Raw genomic sequence first — 22,204 nt, 5'->3', positions numbered from 1 at the left:
AAATTCACTTGCAATAAATGTCCGTTTTTATAAAAACAAAATGCAACTTGAGAACCCGAGGAGATGTGTTATGATGGTGAAAAACTGCCCTGATATAATTTGACTGCTCGCAGCCGCTCCGAGTCGTCTGTTGCCTGTCAGGGGTTTTGGATTGTCATGGAGCAACGGCGTCAATCATCAGAACTGGCTGCTGATATTTCAGATTGCTGTTTGCTATGTCTAATTCATGTAAATGGAAGATTTATGGCTGGATTGTTTCCAGTGGCCGTTTGGAGACGTGTTGAACTTGCCTACAATGACTGATGGACTTAATATTGCAGCTGTACGCAGATCAAAGCCAGAAGGAAGAAAGAGACGAGCTTTGCTGAATGCCTGAATCAGGTTTTCTCTAAAAGCTGCGTGCGTTCAAAGATTGAGGATTGCGGTTCAAAAGTGTGATATAGTCAGTTTCACCGTTTCAGGTAGGCTTGCAACTAACAATTTTGCTATCGAAATTATAGCTACATTAATCATTTGGTGTACAAAACGCACAACAAAAGAGCTGTGGGTTCCCTCTGGGCTGAGGTGGTACTTGTTCTATGATGCTTTTGCACTGTGGGCGCATTGGTATTCACGTTACGAGATTAAGATATTTAAAGAATTTGGGGTTTCTGACAATTTAACAGCATTTTCAGCCTTTACTATAAATGTAATTGGAGCAGAGAAGGATTACTTACTTTAGCATACAAGCCTCCAAATTCAATGAGCATGACTGAATTCTGGTGAAATATATAAGATGATAAACATCTAGCAGAACATTTCAAAGGAGACTCACTGTGGCCGCATGAGAAAGATGATAAAAATACATATGAGTAATATTCAGTTCTGGCTTTACTTATGTATTACTCCTTTTCTACTGACACATCAGCGATGGAGATAGTCCTTTTTCACGAGGTGGCACCACAGCAGGTAGTTCCACATGTTTAATTTGTTAGATTTTTTTGCACCAGATTCACTTCCTATCACAACCCCAAAGGGATCCTCCTGGGATCAAACCAGGGAGCTGTCACTTGTTTGGAAAACGTGCAAACCACTAGACTGAGAAAGTCTGCAATCAGTTGGGACTGAATGGGGTTAAGTAGTCAACTGCATGATATCTGTTTGCGATGTGATTATTCAACGTGATAAATCAGTGAAAACTGCTGCTACTGCTTACATACAAATACATATTTACTTACAATTAGAGTCCAGTCATAGCCTCAGATCTGAAACTCCACAAATAGTGATGTATTTGCTGCAGAATAGACAATTTAACCAAGATATATGAGCTACTTGGTAACAATGCTTTTATGTAGGAATATAACAAGACCACAGCCAGTTTGCTACCAGCTGAGACCAATTCTCTTTGGCACACAGATGTGTCATAGGTGAGTGGTACTCTTTAGCAGCCTGACTCGCACTGTTTACAGTATTTGGCGAAGAACAATTATTTCCAAACCTTTAGCGGTCTATTTGAGACCGACTGCAATCAGTCCAATTTAGACGGTTTATTTGGAAACAGGTCGCCTCCCACCAGGTGACCTGAAACTGGTCACCCAGAGGTGGAGCGTATCTGTAACCGGAAGGTCGCCGGTTCGATCCCCGGGCTCTCTGTCCTGGTCGTTGTGTCCTTGGGCAAGACACTTTACCCTACCGCCTACTGGTGTTGGCCAGAGGGGCCGATGGCGCGATATGGCAGCCTCGCTTCTGTCAGTCTGCCCCAGGGCAGCTGTGGCTACAACCGTAGCTTGCCTCCACCAGTGTGTGAATGTGAGAGTGAATGAATAGTGGCATTGTAAAGCGCTTTGGGTGCCTTGAAAAGCGCTATATAAATCCAATCCATTATTATTATTCATTATCCATACTGCATCGAGTGATCAGAGCTCTTTAAGCAATTAGTCTCAATTATATACAGTATTACCCGAGCTGAGCCATCTAACCTCCTGACCAGACACACAAGTTACTGGTGTCACGGATCTGCATTAACCTCCTAAAACCCGAACTCTTCCACGGCATGCATTTTTATTTCTCTTTGATATTTGGGCATATTGGGACCCGATGAATGTAAAAACAAATAATTACCAGATTTTTTTTATTTTTGTTTCTAAGAAAAATGAGAGCCACACATGAGAATATTCGTTTAAAATTTCGATAGAACAGCAGCAGTATAATGTCCTCGTAAGTGGATATCAGGCGCTTGTAGAGTAAAATTACGTATTGGTCTAGGTGTCAAACTCTGGCCCGCGGGCCAAATTTGGCCCGCAGCCTAATTACATTTGGCCTGCGAAGCCATACCAAATTATTATTAGAGCTGGCCTACTGGTATTATACAGCTAATATATATATTGTTTGGTATTAAGCTTTGCGTGTTTCATATTCAGTTTTTCAGCAAAATGTGTTTGAGTCCATAAGAAAAGATTCATTCTTATATCTGGAGGAATAAATATATTTCAATAAATATTAATGTTAGCCCGCGACTTTGTTACAGTTTTGAATTTTGGCCCACTGTGTATTTGAGTTTGACACCCCTGGTCTAAATAACCCAAAATGTGATGTCCACATATGTGGACGCCAGGTCCTAGGAGGTTAAGCGACAGAGCAATCTCACGAAATAACTGGGACAAAAAAGACAAACAAACGTGTCTGCAGAGTGGCAATAAATCCTTTATTGGAAAACTACAGTATAAGCACTCTAGTGTTCTCCGCTACAGTGATGAACTTTAACTTTGCAGAGCAGACAGCGGGTAGGGGTTTAAAAATCAAGCAGTTTTAACAGGAACGCAGCGTGCAAGGACCTCGCTGATGTACGTGTTATTTTTGGCAACCAGCTTCTGCTTCATTTTCCTGAGCTTTGCCTTCACTTCCTCCTCAGTCATGGTGGCAAGTGGAAGTGACTTCACCTTCTGCAGAAAGTAGTGGATCAGGTTTTCCCCCACCTGAAAAATAAGCAGGGCATGGGTGTTACAAGAAATTCAAACTCTCTCTTCTGGTTTCTGAATGGACCTCAGCTCTACTCTCTGAAACGAGGCGCTTTTGCTGCCTTTAAGTCAACTTTCTTCTGATTGGCTGCCTCTATCTGTAAGAACACAGCAACAAGTGTATTTTTTCCCCCTTGTGCTTGTGACATTCCCTCACCGTGGAGAATAAAATACCCATCTTTTTACAGTGTGAAAATATCAAAGGAGGAAAAGGGCTCAAAGCGACAGTTCTGTTATCCTTCACTGGCAGTAATTAGTAACACTGGGAACAATCAGAGCTGTTTGTAGCAGCCAGGAATCTTTTGAGGTGATGACTTTCCTAGAAAGGGATTTCTAGTTCTGAGATTCTTGCCTCAAGTTTACTTTTATGTCTAACTGCAGATTTTCAATAGAGGTTTTATTTACTATGATAAGATAACCTTTATTAATCCCACACGTGGGAATATTGTTGGGTTAACCCTTTAAGACCTACCATAGAACCAAGTCCGCCAGAGCTTATATTATATTTTTACATGCTGTGGAGCCATTTTTGGGAGCATTTCAAGTTGCTATACATCAATACAACCATTATAGCCCAGATTTTAATAATATGTATTCATTAAGTGCATAGTAATTACATAAATTGCAAAAAAGTGCAATAAACTACAAAAAAATTGAAAATCGTTTTTGATTTTTTAACATATATTTGTAGTTAGAGAAATTTAAGAGGCTTATCCCTCAAAACTGTAAATACAAAAAAGTTGCACAAAATAGTTTCCCACCACAGGAAATTTATTTTGAGTGTCTTCATAGTTTTATTTTTGAAATACACCAATTTTTATACACTGCAGGAAAAACGAAAATAAATATTATACTGCAAATTTGCAAAAAAGCAGCATATGCATCAAAATAAACTATTTCCAGCAGTGCAATATGAGTCCTAAGCATCCCAGAAACGACACAGAAAGTCATAAAGTCAAAAATAACTTTTAAAAAGAGCAGTATAGGCCCTGAGGCCCTGATCGCAAAAAAGACTACATTTCCGCGAAAATGACGTCACTTCCGGTTTCGGCCAGGTAATGGCGGAAATGCAAAAGTTCGCGCTGATGTCTATTCCAACGTAGGAAGTGTTTTGAACAGCTGATCGGACCGGCAAAGCGTGTTTCTGGAATATTATGTTTTTGTTCCTGCAAGCGCTTTTTATGCAGTTTTTGCAAAGCTTTATGTGGAAGGAAACCGTGACCTAGGACAAGCTGATGGCACAATATGTAAGTACAACTCCTCCGGTTTCATATGCAAAAAAATTTTTTGCGCTAGCTTACGTGGTTGCAGTGCTACCGGGATTTAAAAATAGTTACGCATAACAGAGCGTTCCCGCTCCGATCGGCTCTAAAGGGTTAAGGCTGCCGACCTTTGCCAGCGCAAGGACTGAGCACCTAAGCTTGCACCTTCTGAGGAAGTCTGATGTGGATCTTGACTTGTGTTGTTCATTATCCTGCTGTGGACACCATCCTGTTTTCGTCTTCAGCTTTTTAAAAGATCCCGAGCTTCTGCCACTCTAAAATCCGACTAATATTTCCCCTGTTACGGGGGAATTCAAGTTTGTGCTACTCGATCTTGCTTAGGAAAATTTCTTATCACATCTGGCTCTGCAGTGAAACGGCTGAGATTAAACGGAACTGCACATGAAGTCTTGTGAGTAACTAAATTGTCAGAAATTACCATTGTTTCAGTGCCACTGAGCAATCATTTTTCTTGCAGTCAGGCAAACTAGTGCAAAAGATAATGTTAATCTATGTAGGAATCAATAGGCTGAAGTCTGATGACTTGTCCTCAAGGGCGAAGGCCAGTATTTCAGACTTTCAGAGCCAGTAGATATCCAGGTCAAGACTTCTTTAATGCATCCAGAGAATAAGCTCAACAGAAATGAGGCAAAATGGTGGTACGATGATTAGTCTCACAGCAAGAAGGTCATGGGTTCAACTCCACCATCTGGCCAGGGCCTTTCATTGTGGAGTTTACATGTTCTCCCCTTGTCCTCAGGGGTTCTCTCTGGGGTCTCCGGCTTCCTCCCACAGTCCAAAGACATGCAGTTAGTGGTGTGAGTGCGAATGGTTGTCTGACTCTCTGTATTAGCCCTCTAACAGGCTCCCATTCCTTTGACAGCTTCAAGTGTATTCTTATTTTTGCCCCCTGCCCTGACTTTTGGTCTCTACACTTCTTTTAATAAAAATCTGCTATTATTAGCAAGACTAGTAGTCTCCGTTTGCAGCACAAACGCACATTTATGCCTCTTGTACCAACAATGTAGTGTTTATTAAATGATAAATAAATGTCACTATGGACACCGCTGTGTCTAGATTATGGTGTTGGTATAATAGTGGAAATCTGAGCCTTACCTGCTTGTCTGTCTTTCGCCTCTTAGCCTTGGGCTCCTCCTCCTGTTCCGACTCATCTCCTGCAGGTTCTTGGAATTCCTCCAGCTCCTCCGCCTTCTCCTTCGCAGCGGCCAGCACTGACGGCGGGAAGCAAGCCAACTCGGCCACGTGGATTCCAAAACTCTGGTCACACACGCCTGAAGACAGAGACGGATCACTCTAAAGGCGCTCTGGGCTGATTATAATCGTTTGTTGAGATTAACATTTTTAAAAGCACAAAGCTGCGTTAACCCCGAGCGAAACCACGTGCTGACCTGGCTTGACTCTGTACAGCATTGTGAGTGTGTTGTGCGACGTCAGGGCTGTGACGTGCAGGTTGTGGACCGTGGGCTGCTGAGCTGCCAGCGCCGTCAGCTCGTGGAAGTGGGTGGCGAACAGGCAGAAGCAGCCGATTTTGGAGGCGATGTGCTCGCTGATGGCCCAGGCCAGACCGAAGCCGTCGTAGGTGGACGTGCCTCTGCCGAGCTCGTCGATTATGATGAGCGACTTCTCTGTGGCCGAACTGTAACAACAACAACACAGACGATGAGAAAACCTTCCCGTATCTGCTCATCGGTTATTTGTATAACTATTAATAAAGCTCGTCTGTTCTTACCGCAGAATGGCGGCTGTCTCTAGCATCTCGGACATAAAGCTGGAGACTCCTTTCACCTGGCTGTCTCCTGCACCCACCCTTGCCAGGATGCTGTCCATCACGCTAAGCTCCGCCTTCTCGCATGGCACAAAGCAACCAATCTGAGCCATCAATGCGATCACACCCACCTGCCGGATAAAGGTGGACTTGCCACCCATATTTGGTCCTGCAAAGGTTTGGAAAGCATAATGATTTTCGAGGTACTTCCAAGACTTAATAAAAGCTGCGCTTATTACAACATAGGGCTGATTTTTACAGTGATGGGCCTCATCAATGACAGCCAGACAGCCCACATGGGAGAATTTGCCTTTAAATCCACCCTTGACTTAATCTGTGCTTATTTTTCACCTGTTATGATATAGAAGCTCTTGTCTTCCTGGACAAAGCTGATGTCATTAGGTATGAATGCAGTGTCTGCATCCATCTCCATGCAGGGATGTCTAGCCTGCAGCAGCTCCACGCGCCTGCAGCCATGGTCTAAGAGCTGGAATTGAGGCCGAACGAACGGCACAGGAGCAGACACCGATGTGACGGCAAAACTCGCCACGGCGTCCAGCTGCGCTATCACGTCGCTGAGCGTCTGGAGGGGATCCACGTAACCTGACGGTTTAAAACATTTAGAGCCTTAAATGAACCATCGCAGGCGGAAGACCGCATCATGTGCAGGCTCCAAAACGATTTTGTATTTGATAAAAGAAAGACCGCAACATCACCAGTTCTTTGACGTCTATGCAAAAATTCCAAGTGCTGTAAATTTTACTGACCTTTACAGAAAATGTGAACGAAATCAATTAAACGGTCTCACAAAGCAACTTTCATGCAATTATGACATTTCCAGTTTTCACGCAACCCGGATACAATCGTTTCCTATGCTGTTCAAATCGATGCCTTGCTGAGAAGACAGTGAGGAGCATGTGATGAGATTCCTCACCTGAGGCAATGTTGATGATCTCTTTAACGATGGCGTTCTGGGCTTCCTCATACTCCTCCCTGCTTTTGGTGTACTCCTCGTTCAGAGAGCTCAGCTTACTGCAAGCGAACATACATCGGCGTGAATCATCAGATGGCAAAAAAAAACCCCCGCAAAAAAACGAGCAGCGTTTTGTGATGCTGACATTAGAGGCGCGGTGAGGCACACCTGTTGGTAAAGCGCACACCGTTCTTCTGCACATCCAGCGTGGTGAATTTCTTGTTGTTCCTCAGACTCTTTTCCTCCTTGCATGTGACTCTCAGGTAAAATCCCAGCACGGCGTTTGACTCCAGCTTCACGGTTTTACCCGCCTCCAGACCTGAAACACAAAGTTACGCCAATCTGTTTAAGCATAAAAGCCAAAGTGGAAACCTTCCTTTAGACGGCCGTCACCTGCCTTGCACAAGGATTGCTGCGGCACCAGGTTAGTTAGGACACAGAGTCATTAGCCACTATATTAGGTACACCTGTTCAACACCTCATTAACATAAATATCCAGAGAACCTATTTAGGAAACTACCTGTTTTTGTTTTCTTGTAGACACACACACACACACACACACACACACACACACACACACACACACACACGTTTAAATTTCAATTAAAAGAAAAGAATTAGTATTAGGTTATTTATCACTATATTCATGTCGTACTTTACAAGTTATTCCTCTAAGAACAGATTCTTAATAAGGTTATTGTTTTATATTATGTATATACTGTAATTACCTAGTTCTCTGGCTGCACTATTCAGCACTGTCTGCATGCGTTTTTCCAGCACATCCATCTTTTCTCTCAGCTCACTCAGCACCGGATCAAATGATGCCTTCACCAGGTACTCGTGGTGGTCGATCTACACGAAACAAGAAATAAGTCAAATGCACAACAGGCTGTGTGCAAACGGAGGGCAAAATACTTTGAAGCAAATGAAAAGACCTGGTTCATGTCCAGTGTGGTTTCAATCATCTCTTGGTACTTGGTGCAGTCAGTCTGCAGGTCTCTGAGAGGCGAGAGGAATACTGCATTTAGCAGAACCTTGTTGCTACCTGCAACACAAACAAAGTATTAGCCTAAATTTTAGTTAAAAGTGATTTGAAGCAGACCAGATCTCAGTTTTGAATTCATCTGATTCAATACATAAATAGTTCCATGAAAAACAGCATCCTTTGTTTACACACAGTCAGCACGATGAAGCAACAACAATCTTTGGACTCCAAATAACAACAATTAAGAAACTGTCAAATCAGCTGTATGAAGCAAACAAGACAGCATCCCTGCAGCCTGCAAAACAGATTGTAGAGTGAGGTAAACAGTGTATAAGCTGCAGCTTACCCGTGTATCCCTCCAGAGCAGTGATAAGAGTCGGTATTTGGCTCACAGCCTGGTAGACACGATAACAGTCCTGCAGCGTTGCCGTGTGACGGTGAAACTTCTTGGCCAGTCGATGAAGATCGGGAAACCGCCTCAGCAAATCGTCCTGACAGGTCTGCCTCAGCACAGAGTCACACACAAAGCTTTCCACCAGGTCAAGCCTGCACAAAAATATCCTCAGTAATTGTAAGTCCTGTAGAATGGCCTCCCCCAGAGCCCGGACCTCAGCGTTATCGAAGCAGTACGAAATCATCTTTGACTGAGAACTAAACAAAAGGCAGCCAACATCCAAAGAAGACCTCTGAATGTCCTCGAGGAAGCCTGGAGAAATACTCCTGAAGACTACTCAAAGAAATCACAAGAAAACTTGTCTAAAAAAGTTCAGTTCAGAATTTCCATGTATGCGGACATATCGGTAAATTTCTGCATCTATTTCGACTTTTCCTGTCAAATTATAAAAACATGAGGGCTGATTCATAATACCATACTTCTATTCCCTTAAATGCCTCCTTGAAATGTATAATGTTTGTTAAGCTAAAGATGTTTGACTAGGAGGTCTTATCGCCTACAGACCTGGCATATTGCTAAGTTGGATTTGTTAAAGGTACAGAAACCCTCCATCCCTCATCACTGTATTACCTCTCCTCTATTTTAGTTTTGTCCATGAGGGGCTGTTTGATCCACTGGTTGACCAACCGCTGACCCTGCGGCGTACGGCACTTATTCAACAAACCGGCCAACGAGTGAGCTCCGGTGGTGTCGTCAGGTGAACCCTGAAGTATACAATTTGCATGTTAGTCGTGAATTTAACAGATGAATTACAGTGATGCACGGACAAATTGGGAATATTTTTATCACAGTCGTACGTATTTGCTACATAACAGAAAAAAGAAAAAAAAAAAACAGGCTCAGTCAATAAAATCAATATGTCACAGCTACTAGAACTTGAACGGGTTGCTGGTTTTCTAAATTTCTTGCTGGTCATTTCCAAATTTGTGTTTTTGAATTCTCTAAATCACATCTTTTTGTTTTTCTAGCACAACAACAACCAGTTCCTACAGAGCCTGCAACCACAAAGAGCCTGTGGAGATACAGAAATTATTTTATTGCTGCCATATAATCTGCATCATTATAACTGCATTAATAAGCCAAGACAAGCCAAGAAAAGAACACTTCTGTTATTCTGGTGATTTTATCAAGGTGAAAACTTTGAGGCGTTGACACCGGTCACTTACCTGGAAGAGATTAAGAGCCCTGACGGCAGCGTTGTCCAGCCTCATGTACTGACCCAGGTCCAGAGTGGTCAGGTTGAAGGAGTTGAAGTTGGACTCATCAGAGAGCAGTTCAAGGAAACGCACCACTGCAGCCAAACATGACATTGCCACCTGAGAATGACACCACACAAGGGACCCTATGGTCAAACTTCCCACATAGTGACCTGTTCATATGCACGGTCTTCAGCCTGAGTGTCATTTAGTCGGCAGGAGCTGTTATGACTGGGATTTTATCAATAATGCTTAGTTCTAAATGTTGTTGTAAAATAAAGAAAAGTTTTTTCAAACCACCACCTTTTGTCAAAATGTTTGTTTTTTCCTGTCGTTCACCTGTTTGTCCAGCTCAGGTAAGGTGTTGCTCGCCACAGTCTCCCCTCTCTTTGCTCTCAGCAGCCTGTTGAGATCCTGGACCATGTCCTTGCTGTTGAACTCAGCTCTCTTCCTATCAGAGACTAGCATGCCGCCACGCTGCACCACCTACACAGACATACAAAAACAACAATATACTCGCATCACAATCTCTGCTTATGCAGCCAGAGTATTAATATTAATTTTTTTTAAGTCAGGCCTGGTTTAAAGAAAAGAACACTCGTTTAAAGACTTCCCATTTTGCAAGACTGATGTTCATACTGATTTTTTTAACATAAGTTTAGTAATTACCGTGCCCACATACCTCACGCAGTTTACTCCCATCAGTGTTAGCTTCCCCCTGGGCTAGGAGACACTCTTTGGGACTGATTTGGACAAGCAGGGATTCCAAGTTGGAGAATATCTCATTGTCTGGAAACTCGCACACTCCCATCGTCCACTGGGCTGCATCCACATACCCGACCCCAACAACACGCTGCCCATCAGCTCCAGTTGCAAGCCGCACAGCTACGACACCTGCACAGCCCTCTGAGCCGCTTTCCCCACCAAAAAGGATCTCCTCAAGCTGAGTCAAGTTTCCTGGAGAGGCCTGCATTTGGACACAGGAGGTAAGATCCAGAGTTGTTTTTTTAAACAAGCAGAAACCACCCTGATATGTCTCAATAGCCAGCACAGTACCTTGTACTCAATCTTCCAGTCGTGCTCCTTGCTGCTCTTGCTGTGGTTCCTGTACACCTCCACTCTGTACTGCCTCACCAACAGCAAATCTTTCACAAAGGCCTCAAAGTTCAGCTTGCTCAGAACCACACTCTCCAGCTTTCGACTCCCTGTTGACCAACAAAAACATGTCAAAATCTTTGTAATGCGTCCTTCTCATGGCACAGAGTGCTGGTGGTTTCAGTACACAAGTATCTCATGTGACCAGGTGGCATTTTTTATTTAGCAGATCATCTGCCTCCATCTCAGCCTGTCCCCAGCATCCTGCTTTGTATGTCCTCCTTCAGTATGTCCAAAAACCTCCTGTGTGGGCTTCCTCTTTCCCTTCTGCCTGGCAGTTCTAATTAAGGATCTTCTGTCTAATACATCCACTATCCCTCCTCTGTACATGTCCAAATCCTTGCCCCTCCAACTTTGTATCCAAAATGCGCAACCTGAGCTGTCCCTCTAATATAACCGTTTCTAATCCTGTCCATCCTCCCAATTAATTAAAATCTTAACATCATCAGTTCTCCCTCTTGTCTTTTTCTCAATGCCACTGTCTCTAAACCATACATCAAAACAGGTTTCACCTTCCCTTTCACTCTTGCTGCTACCCTCCTGTCAAAAATCACCCCCGAAAACCATCTCCACCTGCACTACCCTCTTGGTACTCTCTTCTTCACTTCTGTTGTGCACTATCCAGTGCTCTCCATGGTTGACTCAAGGTATTTAAACTCCATCATTTGTCCTAGTGTAAAATTTAGAGTCAGCACAAAGGTACAAGTCATGCAGGTTTTTGTGTTGTATGCTGAAAACTACCACAGAAGAAAGGAGCTGCAGCTAGCTATAAAGACTAAAACATCTAATATCTGGGTGAAGCAGTTTTTGTTCTCCATGTTTTTCTGTCAGTGACCTCACAGGAAATTTGTAGCTCAATGATATATCGCCATTTAAACAAATGAAATGTCCCAGAGACAATAAATGAAAACACTTAACTGTAAGAGGACCCCTCATCATTTCCCACAAAAACACTCTGTCCAACATTTAATTAGCCATGGCAATGCTTCTGAACGTACAGGACCTGCTAGGGCTGCAGCTAATAGCAGCCACCTTAGCTACAACCTGTGAAACCCTTTCTCTGGCTACACGGTCACACCAACTAGGTTAGCTTAATAGTAAAGGCACCGAGGCACCCCTCGTCCCCTTACTTGTTTAAAAGCGCCAACTGAAGTTAGCTTAGTGCACAGCTAAGCTAGTACCTGAACCCAAATATTTGATGACCCCGTTCGTTTTGAAAACCTCCTTCGCCGCGAATATGGCGTCCTTCCCGTGAACCGTATAATATTCGTTACGGTCAAATATCCGGAATGTGGTGTCCGGCTTCTCCGGCATGGAGAAAATGAAGTTAAGAAAGCCGTGCTCGGCTGCGCTGTCCATGGACAGGTTCTGTTTCGGCTGCACCGCCATCCTGGAATCTCCCGCCACCGAGCAGAACCAAACAGGAAGTTGCGTTGACGAGATGTTCCCATAGAAACAAGAACGCAACCGGGGCCGCTTACTGGGAACATTTTTATTCACAAATGCAGACATTTCAAAGCTAAACCACGTATAAACAGATGTTTGAATGATCTTAAACTCTCGAGTAAGTCGCTGAAACATGTAAATGACAAGAACGCCGCTCGTTTCTTCTTTTACGTCTTCAGTAGCTCGGAACACTAATGTTATGTAAACATTTTCGAACCTGACTTAAAACTTCAGTAATCACCGGAACATAAATAATATCGACTTTCTAACTCACATTTCTCAGTAAATAACTCAAAACTAATGAAATCGTTTAAATGTATTAAAACTAAAAGTTATTACGTCGAAATTTTGAAATGATAACCCAAATTTTCGACTTCCATCCATCCATCCATTCTCTTCCGCTTATCCTTATCAGGGTCGCCTGGGTGGTGCTGGGCCTAACCCAGCTAGCATAGAGCAAGAGGAAAGGCACACCCTGGACAGGTCGCCAATCTATCACTGGGCTAACACATGCACACCTATGTGCAATTTAGAAACACCAATTAACATAATATATATACTCATATAATTATAATTAACCTCTTATGGATCAGAGTTGCCAGAATTTCATCAAACAAACTCAACATGAAGTTAATAGATCAGTAGATGCTTTTCAGTTACTGGAAACAAATTTCAGAGGGACCCACAAATAAGAAGCAGCCAAAAGTGGCTGCAGTGAAGGCTTAGCTGAGCTTCTCAGGGGAGAAACCGCTTCATGACCACATCCATGGGTTCTATACTTCAGGCAGTCATTTAATGCAAAGGATTTCTTCCAAGAATATGAAGCAATCCTTTCATTTAAACTTATCGTAGTTTGTCCTATTGATTTAGAGTATCTGATGCTTCTTTCAGCTGACCTACAGCAAGAAAAAGTAAATAAATGTAATAACTGTTATCTGATGATTATCTTACATGTCTTAATTTTATGCCTTTTAGTTTTTAAATTCTTACTGTTTTTATTTATCGCTTTTATTTATTCTTTTTTTTTAGTTCAAATAGCTGTACAGCACTTTGGTTGAAAGCGCTTTATAAATAAAGTTATTATTATTCTTATTATGATTAAAATACTATATCACCATGCAAACAACATTTATTACTTATCAGATATCAGATCCCACAAGGCTTGTTTGTATTAAATCATTTTATTCATGAAAATAATATTACAAAATTAATGTCAAACCATCCACATTTTTCATAATTAAGACATAGAGTTAAACAGACTGGTTGTAAGTATCTTTAATGCAGATATGTACCTTTGAAGCCCTCTGACATTTTGGGCTGTGTATTCCCAGCAGAAAAAAACATATTGTGCTTTTGATTGTGGCTTATCAAGACAGTTCGTGATTACACAACAATTTGATTTCCATAAACTTAAAAAAAAAAGCATGTGAAGTCATGAGCCTCACGAGCTTACTAAGATTTTTTGTATCAGAGCAACATAACTGGAACAAATCAACTCAGATGATTTAAAACGAGGTTAACAAGGTCTCAAGTGACATAAGATAAGGTTTCTTTCCCCTTTTTTTTCTTCTTTGCAGGGGGCGGGGTTGGTCTGTTTAACCCCTCTGACGATGCTTCCTTTTTTGACGTACGCACGACTCCGACCAATAGGAGCCTGATGCGCATCCCAGGCAGGCCCCATAAACAGGATAACTACCGAATAGGCCAGCCAGACCCGCAGGGCAACGGAACTTCATCCTTGTTTATTTCTCGGTCCTAAGCAGAGTCCAAGCGCGCCTTAACCATGAGCACAAAAGTCGGCGACATCGTGGAGGAGTTCCACACAGACAACAAGATGTCAACCGTCAACAACCACCACGAGACATCCCGCAAAGAGTTGGAGGACGCGTCTCGGTTACCGGCGCTGGAGACCGCCTACACCGACATCCTCAGGCATCTCGGGGAGGACACCGACCGGGAGGGACTGTTGCGCACCCCGTTGCGCGCAGCCAAAGCCATCCAGTTCCTCACCAAGGGCTACCATGAGACCATCGATGGTGAGTCACCTGGGAACAAGTTGAGAGAGGATGAGAGAGTGAGTTAGCAAAATGACTTACCTCAGTATTCAGCATCTTTTTACTTATGAACGTTTGGTTGGTCAAATCATGATATTTTAAATCTTCACAGACGTTAAAACTAAAAGATCAAGGCACAAAATAACGGGTAGATCAAGTATTATTAGTATTAAGCATTATTATTATGATTCCAGGATGTTGAAAAGATTTCAGATGAATGTTTCCTTAACTGAAGTAAAGATAATGCATATGTAAAGAAATGTAAATGTAAATGTAATGTAAAGAAATGCATATGTTTGCTTTTGTATCACCAGACATCTTAAACAATGCCATATTTGATGAAGACCACGATGAGATGGTGATTGTGAAAGACATAGACATGTTTTCACTATGTGAACACCACATGGTGCCCTTTTTTGGCAAGGTAGGTCTATGTGATTGAAAGAAATGTTACATTTAAAAAAAAGAAAGAGTGAGACAAGAAAAAAAGCTTTCTTACTCATTAAGCATTGTTCAGTGAATTAATTTCAGCATTCAACCGCTAATATTGACCTCCTGTATTTCTCTGATTATGTGCTCTCACTGGCTGTTGTCCCTCTCCAGGTTCACATCGGGTATATTCCCAACAAAAAAGTGGTGGGACTGAGCAAGCTGGCAAGGTAACAGAGTACGCACCCACACACACACATGCACTGTACCCTCCAGCTGCCACTGTGTCTGTATGTTTCTCGTGTTAGTGTCAGCTGACTGTGTTCTTCTGTTATTCCAGTGCATTGACCTGGAGGCTTAGAGCCTAAACACACTGGCTATCATCTAGGCCTCTCATCAGACACAAGTCTAAACTCTGCTCGCTCTCGAGCCATGAGAAAATCCTTTTGGACCTGTGGGAATCCCAGACTATTATCACAGCCTCTCTGCCTGTCTCCTTCTCCTCCTGTCCTAAAATATCTCTTTAAATCTGAATATAGTGATGCAGAGTTACAGTAGCTGCAGATGAACTTGAGACAGTCTCACTAACGTTGAACTGTGAATGACAAATTCACAGAATGTGACTGATTCACAAATGACAAGTTATACAGTCTGCTGGCTGGAGAAGAGGCCGGTAGTCAGGGACTGATGCCAGACTGTGTTTATTAAAAACTGAATCATTATTAATGAATCTCCTTGGCTTTGCTTGTGTTCTGATTTCTGCAGGATTGTGGAGATCTTCAGCCGTAGGCTTCAAGGTAAGCAACCGGCAAATGTGTGCACTAGACAACTGGCATCGTCTAGTGTACCGTATAAGCTGAATTTCTTTGTTTTGTTTTGGTTTCAGTTCAAGAGCGACTGACTAAGCAGATCGCCGTTGGGATATCTGAGGCTCTGCAGCCAAAAGGTGTAGCTGTGGTTATTGAAGCGGCGTAAGTACAAACATACACACACTACCTACCTTCAACATTATTATCTGTACAGCTTAAAGCTGCTGTTATATTGCACAGATGCTCATATAGCATTATATGACACAAAATACTGGCCTTAAGCAGAGCTTAGCAGCCAGTAAGCTCAGGAGCTGCAGAGGTTTGATAAGCGCACTTGTGTTTTGCAGGCACATGTGTATGGTGATGCGTGGTGTCCAGAAGATGAACAGCCGCACAGTGACAAGCGCCATGCTGGGAGTCTACCTCGAGGACCCCAAAACCCGTGAGGAGTTCCTGTATCTTTCAAGGCGCACTTAACAGACATTACGTGCCATCCACTCCTGAGCCACTGTCTACAGTTGCACGTGGAAAGCTCTAGAGTTCCAGGGGATCTGCACCTGACTGCTGCAGATCCAAGACCTTCACCTATCGATCTAACCTCAATACACTGAAACCGTGAAGATTTCAGTCTTACTGCTGATCATCTATTGTTGGAATCACTGTGAACACAACATACTTATTTTGATGGTGCCTTTAGAAGATATTGTACAGTCTTCATTGGCAGTATAGTATATTATTATTGCCAAGTATACAACTTCAGTGCAATATTGTACTTACGATTTAAATTGTTTTTCTGATGGGACATTCACAGGTGCTCTTGCAAAGTTATTGCATTTGTTATTCACTGGTTTTGCTAATTTAACAAAACTTGTGTCCTTTATAAATACATTTATAATAGGGCTGAACGATTATGGAAAATAATCTAATTGCGATTTTTTGCCCCAATATTGTGATTGCGATGCGATATGCGATTATTTTTTAAGGTCTTTGTCTTCTGTATTATTAAACAAAGACAAGCAATACATCATATAGTATGGCCAATACTATATTACATTAATTTTAAACTGTTCTTTCCTGGAAGACAGACCTCTGTTATGATGACATGAGGTGATGCATGAATTGATGACTGACATTTTTATTTAACTTCTTCAATCACAACAGTATATTTGAACATACACAATAGTTTATTTTTAGCTTACAAACATCTGAGCATAAAGTGCTGACAAGGAACCCTGGTGTAAACATTAAAATGAAAGTCAGTACAATGTGCAGATTGCAGAAATATACATAAACAAAATCAGTGGCTTTACCACACTCAGTTTTTCGACATCTGTGAACTACTAGACAGTCATTCAATTAAAAAATAATATTAAATAAATAAAACTAATAAATAAAAAATACACACATCTTACTGATCTCTGCAGTCAGTAACATTACACATAAAGTGCAAACATAATAGCAATTGTATAAACACACACACAAACACGCCTTTAAAGTTTAAAGGCGTGAAATTGGACGGTCTAGCCTTCTGATTAGCTAATCAGAAGGCTAGTTCTGATTAGCGTCACCGCTGTCTCGGTGGAGTTTAATAAACTCGGCCGTCTGCTTCTTGCTATCTAAAATATAACCAGACACTGGTGTAAATTCTCGACTGTCTCATACTTCTGTTTAATAAGTTTTCTGTTTGACGTTTAGTCAGCTGTGTGAAAACCAAGGAGGAACCCACCCGGGGGATTAATAAAGTTTTATTTTATCTAATCTAATAACTTTAATCTCAGCCAAACCGATTTACTCACGAACAAACAAAACACTGAAAAAAGCCCAACAATAACATTTTTAGGTTGTCTAAGTGACTTATATATTACGTTTAACCCGAGCAGCGAAACTCCGCGGTGATCTGAAAATGATGTGCCGGGAGTTGTGCCGTTCTCGGCCGCATCAGTAACCCTCGAGCTCCCGGCTAGCTGTCGAGCTGGTGGGTAGCAGACGCCCCTGAAAACGTCGAAGCACTTTTGCAAATATGGGATATCTTGATAAACCGAGCAGATATTTGATGTTTACACAACTACTTTCTCGCCTGAAAATATGTTAAAAGTTTATTTTGTGACCCAGAAAGATTAGTATGAGTAATTTTAAAACTTAGTAGCGGCCGCCATTGTTGGAAACTGGAGTTTGGCTGGGCCGCGCTATGAATTCTGGGATATGGTAGTAATTTGGACAGCCTTCGGCGCGTCGCTGTGACGTAATCGGTCTACAAATGCAGCCTCAGGAGGATGCAGCCCATGAATTTGGACATGTCCAGAGTATAATCGCAGCCTTTGCAGTTAGAAAATTGCACTTGATCATGTCGCGATATTATCGCAAATGCGATATATCGTTCAGCCCTAATTTATAATGTCTTTTATGCATTATGTGGTATTTTAGGATGCATATTCAACGGTTATGGCTGTAAAATGATTCAAATGAGTAGAGCTGATAGAAGTACTGAGTAGATGTTTGTTTGATCAGTGGCCACTGTGACAAGTCAAAAGCAGCATTCTGAAAGTTTTCAGTCCAATTTTGTTCATGTTGAAAATAAATAAAACCTCAAGGGCAACTACTGTTGTGTGTTTGAACTATTCTATTTACATTATATAAGATTGTAAGTATGTAGAGCGTTCATACTGTGGAACAAATAAGATATGATATGAAATAAGACCCACAATTCACAAGACCTTTCAAGAATCTTCAGAAGCAAACACCCAACACACTAGACAAATGGGAAAAATGAAGCCAAATGAGTTATATCTCTCTGCTCTTTGTTGACTACAGCTCAGCAACAACGCTATCATTCCAAATAAGGTGGTGGTCAAACTACATATGTCACTGGATATTAGATTTTGTTAACAACTGCCTAACAACAGCCTGTCAGGCCAGGCAAGCACACATCCTCCACTCTCACTCTAAGTACTCAAGTCCTCTAAAGCTCTCTGTTGAGCCCTTTTCTCTGTGCACACAACTGTGAACTCATGTAAAACTCAGACCATTGTTTGACACTGATTGGACTAATAACTTTATTTTGATTTAGTCTTGCTTTTTTTAAGTGCAGAGCAGGTTTTTTGTTTCAATTTAGTTTTTATTGTTTGAAAATGTTAACTTTTAGTTTGGAGGGTGCATGTCAGAAATAGAATTTATTAAAATATTGCTTTTTAAAAAAGATAAAAATAAAAACACGCCTTTTTTTAAAGCAGTTGTCTCACAGTCTTGTAGATATCCAGATTGTCAATAAACATATCCCTCAAAACTTCATCAGGGAAATTGTGGTAAAATTTTACCAAACTAACAAATACTAAAACTTCCTCTACATTTTTTTTTTTACTATATTTAATTTTTCCAAGTTCACAAAACTGTTTCAGTTATTTTAATTATTTTCAAGGGTCTAGTTTTCCTGCAGATATTTTTATATACAGTCATATTCACCCAAAAAGCTACAAGCTATGCAACAGGCTTGTGGATTGTAAGGAAAACTAAAAGACCTAAAAGAAAATAGCAGTGTAGTACAGATAGAGAAACTCCTACTAAATGGCTAAAACTTTTGGAAGACAGTTTTATAAGTCATATAAGAAACCTGTGAATCAGAAGGAGTTGCACCAGCTAACAGATGTATACTCAAATATTCTTAAAGTTACTGTGGATAAAATAATAACTTATAGGACTGAGTTTTAACGTTGCACTCACTGTTTTTGTTTAGGGAGAGAGCTAAGAATGTCAGATTATAAAAAAATTAATTTATCGTTCACACGCTAAATGCATGTGAGCACTTCCCTGCACTGTCCCTGTCTCTGTTCTCATTGCACATTTGGGTACTGTGGTGGGAATTTTCAGCATTGGCGGCAGCCTAGGCATTATGGGCGGGCCTTGTGGCTTCAGACACATCTGTAATGGTCACTGTGTCACCTTAGCTGGATTCTCCTCACATTCTTTCATAGTTAGAAGTAAAACTAAGTCAAGTGATTTAGTAATGAAAGATTTAAATTTCTACATCAGCAGTAAGTCTTTGCAGTAGCAACCAAGCGGAAGCTAAAGGTTCGCTAAGAGTAGCAGGAACAGAGTCTAACGGCTGACCGGGAAGACTCGGACCACAGGGGGCAAAGCGCACCTCTAACGGGGCTACTTGGAGCAGATGGGACAAACAAAAAAATTTCTGTAGAACTAAAAGAGGTAACTAAGAAGTGGTGCACAGCTAGCTTTAGCACAGGCTCTCACTCAGAAAACTACAGAAACAAAACGAAACCTGGTGAGGAGATTCTGTGCTCACAATCTACACCATCCCAGTGCACAGAGTTGTTAATCCATGTTACTTTTTATTGTAGGTTTGCCATCTCTAAGCTACCACTGCTAACACCAACACTACTTTATGCTGGGGAAATAAATCTCAGGGACAAAATAGAAGCTAGTACTTATTTACAGTGGCGCGTCTAGAAAATTTTTGTTGGGGGGGCCAGGTAGGGGCACAGATTTGGAGAAGGGTGGCAGATGTAATTGGCAGATAATGTTTAAAAAAAATTCTACCAACCGTTAACCATAATTCAATAACCCTATAAACCTAACAACCGAATGCACTTTTAACTCTTATTAGAATGAGATTTTAACCACTACGGTGCAAAGTTTTTAGATACTGCGTTGATAAAGTACAAGAGATACAATCAGTCAGTGTTTATTCAGCAGTCAAGGACATCAATATTTGCATAGTATTTTTACTGACATGTTGTGCACATATGTTTTGGGCAAAAACATTTTTGAATATTAAAATATGAACATTTGTAACAAACAATTGACAAATTAGCCAATGCCAATGTAAAACTTTATGTGCCTGTTAAAAAAAGAAGATAATCTTCTCACAAACTGGTGTTTGATTTGGAAACAGGAAAAAAAGTGGGGAAACAACTGAAAAGACTAACATTTGAATAAAACCTGAAAGCAAGTAAATACTTTATATGCTGCCTTATGGTAAACTTTGGTAATATTGATGTATAAAGAACAACACTGGCTGATGATGAAATACAGTCAGCTGGCATGGTGACACTGCCAGTATTAACCTGCAGGACTGGACTGGGACAGAAAATCGGGCATTTTGACTAGAGACCGGCCCACCAGGTATTAAAGCCATAAAGACTTTGACTGAAAACAAACCCTGTTGTGACAGTGATGTACAGTCTTGTTGGTATATGTATGATTTCTATACATTTTACGTCAGATAAAAACTTTGGTTGTAAGATTTAGATAATTATTTAATAAAAGCGAGATATTTTAAATGAGAATAAGAAAGAAAAGTATTTCTTTGTGCCCCCCTCTCCCTGTTAATGCCCTACCTGCCCCCCTGGCAACACTTTGCTAGACTCGCCCCTGCACAGTTACCAGCTGTCAGCTGCTTAGAAAAGGATCCTGGTGTTATTTGTCTCTCAGAAACAGTTCATAACTTCCCTTCAACTCATTCATGTGAACTAAAAGGTAAACCTGTTTCTCCATCACCTGTTCAGCTCTGATGATTCAGTAAGGACATCTCCTGGTTTCATCTTCATGTTTCCCTCTCACCAGATAACCAAACCATATCATGACCAGCAGCTTTTTTGCAGCTGTGGCTCCAGCAAACATCAGCTGATACTAGAAATTAATATTAAATAAATTCTAACAACAGCTGATCAAGCTTAAACGTGCAGCTGTTGTTTAGCGCGACATCTGCTGGTTTCCTCTTTCTGGCGCAAAGTGGGCGATAAACAAACAAGAGAGAAAAGCCGATCAGCTGATCACTGATCAGTTTCATGATTGAAGTAGCAACAGGAGAGGCAGGGGGAGAGAATGAGAGAAGAAGAGGCAGCTGTGCAGCGTAACGACAGAATAAATCCAGCTTTGTGTGTATCACGTTATAACGTGATACACTTGTATTTTTCTTTTGCCTGGGTGGCAGCTCTACGCTTCCTTACTTTCATGCTTGGCTCTCCTACCTTTGCTAACGTGATGCACATAGCGCAGAAGCCGATGCTGCATTCACTTACACTCGGATATCTGAGCTTCACCGTTAAAACATAATCGTACATTTGATATTTGATTGAATTTTATTGTTTTGCCTTTGTGGTGGCACCTGGGGTGGCCAGTCTGCCCTCCCAGGCCACCCCGCTGGACACGCCACTGCTTATTTAGTCTTAACAATAGCCTTGACCCTGTTTCTGCACCAACACAGGTCTAAACACTAGAGAAAGAAAAGTAAAGTTTTTAGTGCCCAGAAATCTGTCTATAAGAAGAAGTAAGCAAGACTCACCGGTGACTGCAGCCTTCAGGAGCCCAGGTCGTGTCCGATGCTTCCAGCTGCTCGCCCATGTTAAATAGGCAGCTTCAGGATCGATAGTGCCTGCGTCACCAATAGGAAAGGGGTGCGTAATTATGCACAAGGTAGAACATTCGCTGCTTCATTAATATGTAGAGAGGATTGATCAGGGCTTATATCGGTTTTTTGGGGGGGTTTTTTTAACCTTAGATAGGTGGCTTGTCAGAATTTGACCCTGTTGCTAAGCTAAAGCTAAGCTAAAGCTGAATATAAAGTCGGCACATTTATTGTATTTTTTATCAATATTATTATAGATGGGTGTTAATTATCATGGCCTATGTCATCATTAGTAGTT

General features: G+C 41.5%; 2 protein-coding genes across 2 annotated transcripts; one reads left to right on the top strand and one right to left on the bottom strand.

Annotated features, from left to right (window-relative positions):
- Positions 1 to 2,662: 2,662 nt before the first annotated feature.
- msh2 (mutS homolog 2 (E. coli)) lies at positions 2,663 to 12,248 on the bottom strand. Its single transcript, XM_082543386.1, has 16 exons — positions 11,989 to 12,248; positions 10,709 to 10,857; positions 10,335 to 10,619; positions 9,992 to 10,138; positions 9,623 to 9,772; positions 9,027 to 9,160; positions 8,349 to 8,548; positions 7,953 to 8,062; positions 7,746 to 7,869; positions 7,186 to 7,336; positions 6,979 to 7,076; positions 6,396 to 6,647; positions 6,009 to 6,213; positions 5,668 to 5,915; positions 5,375 to 5,550; positions 2,663 to 2,954 (listed from the first exon to the last, which is right to left on the bottom strand). Exons 1-16 carry the CDS (start codon positions 12,194 to 12,196, stop codon positions 2,778 to 2,780), a joined length of 2,814 nt encoding a protein of 937 aa, XP_082399512.1. The 5' UTR covers positions 12,197 to 12,248; the 3' UTR covers positions 2,663 to 2,777.
- Positions 12,249 to 12,280: 32 nt separating this feature from the next.
- Positions 12,281 to 16,434, top strand: gch2 (GTP cyclohydrolase 2). Its single transcript, XM_082543387.1, has 7 exons — positions 12,281 to 12,371; positions 13,831 to 14,289; positions 14,622 to 14,731; positions 14,911 to 14,966; positions 15,502 to 15,533; positions 15,623 to 15,707; positions 15,893 to 16,434. Exons 2-7 carry the CDS (start codon positions 14,037 to 14,039, stop codon positions 16,020 to 16,022), a joined length of 666 nt encoding a protein of 221 aa, XP_082399513.1. The 5' UTR covers positions 12,281 to 12,371; positions 13,831 to 14,036; the 3' UTR covers positions 16,023 to 16,434.
- Positions 16,435 to 22,204: the final 5,770 nt, after the last annotated feature.

Source organism: Aulonocara stuartgranti, assembly GCF_965226115.1.
Source record: "Aulonocara stuartgranti genome assembly, chromosome: 8".
Lineage (NCBI taxonomy): Eukaryota > Metazoa > Chordata > Actinopteri > Cichliformes > Cichlidae > Aulonocara > Aulonocara stuartgranti.
This window is presented reverse-complemented; position numbering and strand designations above follow the sequence as displayed.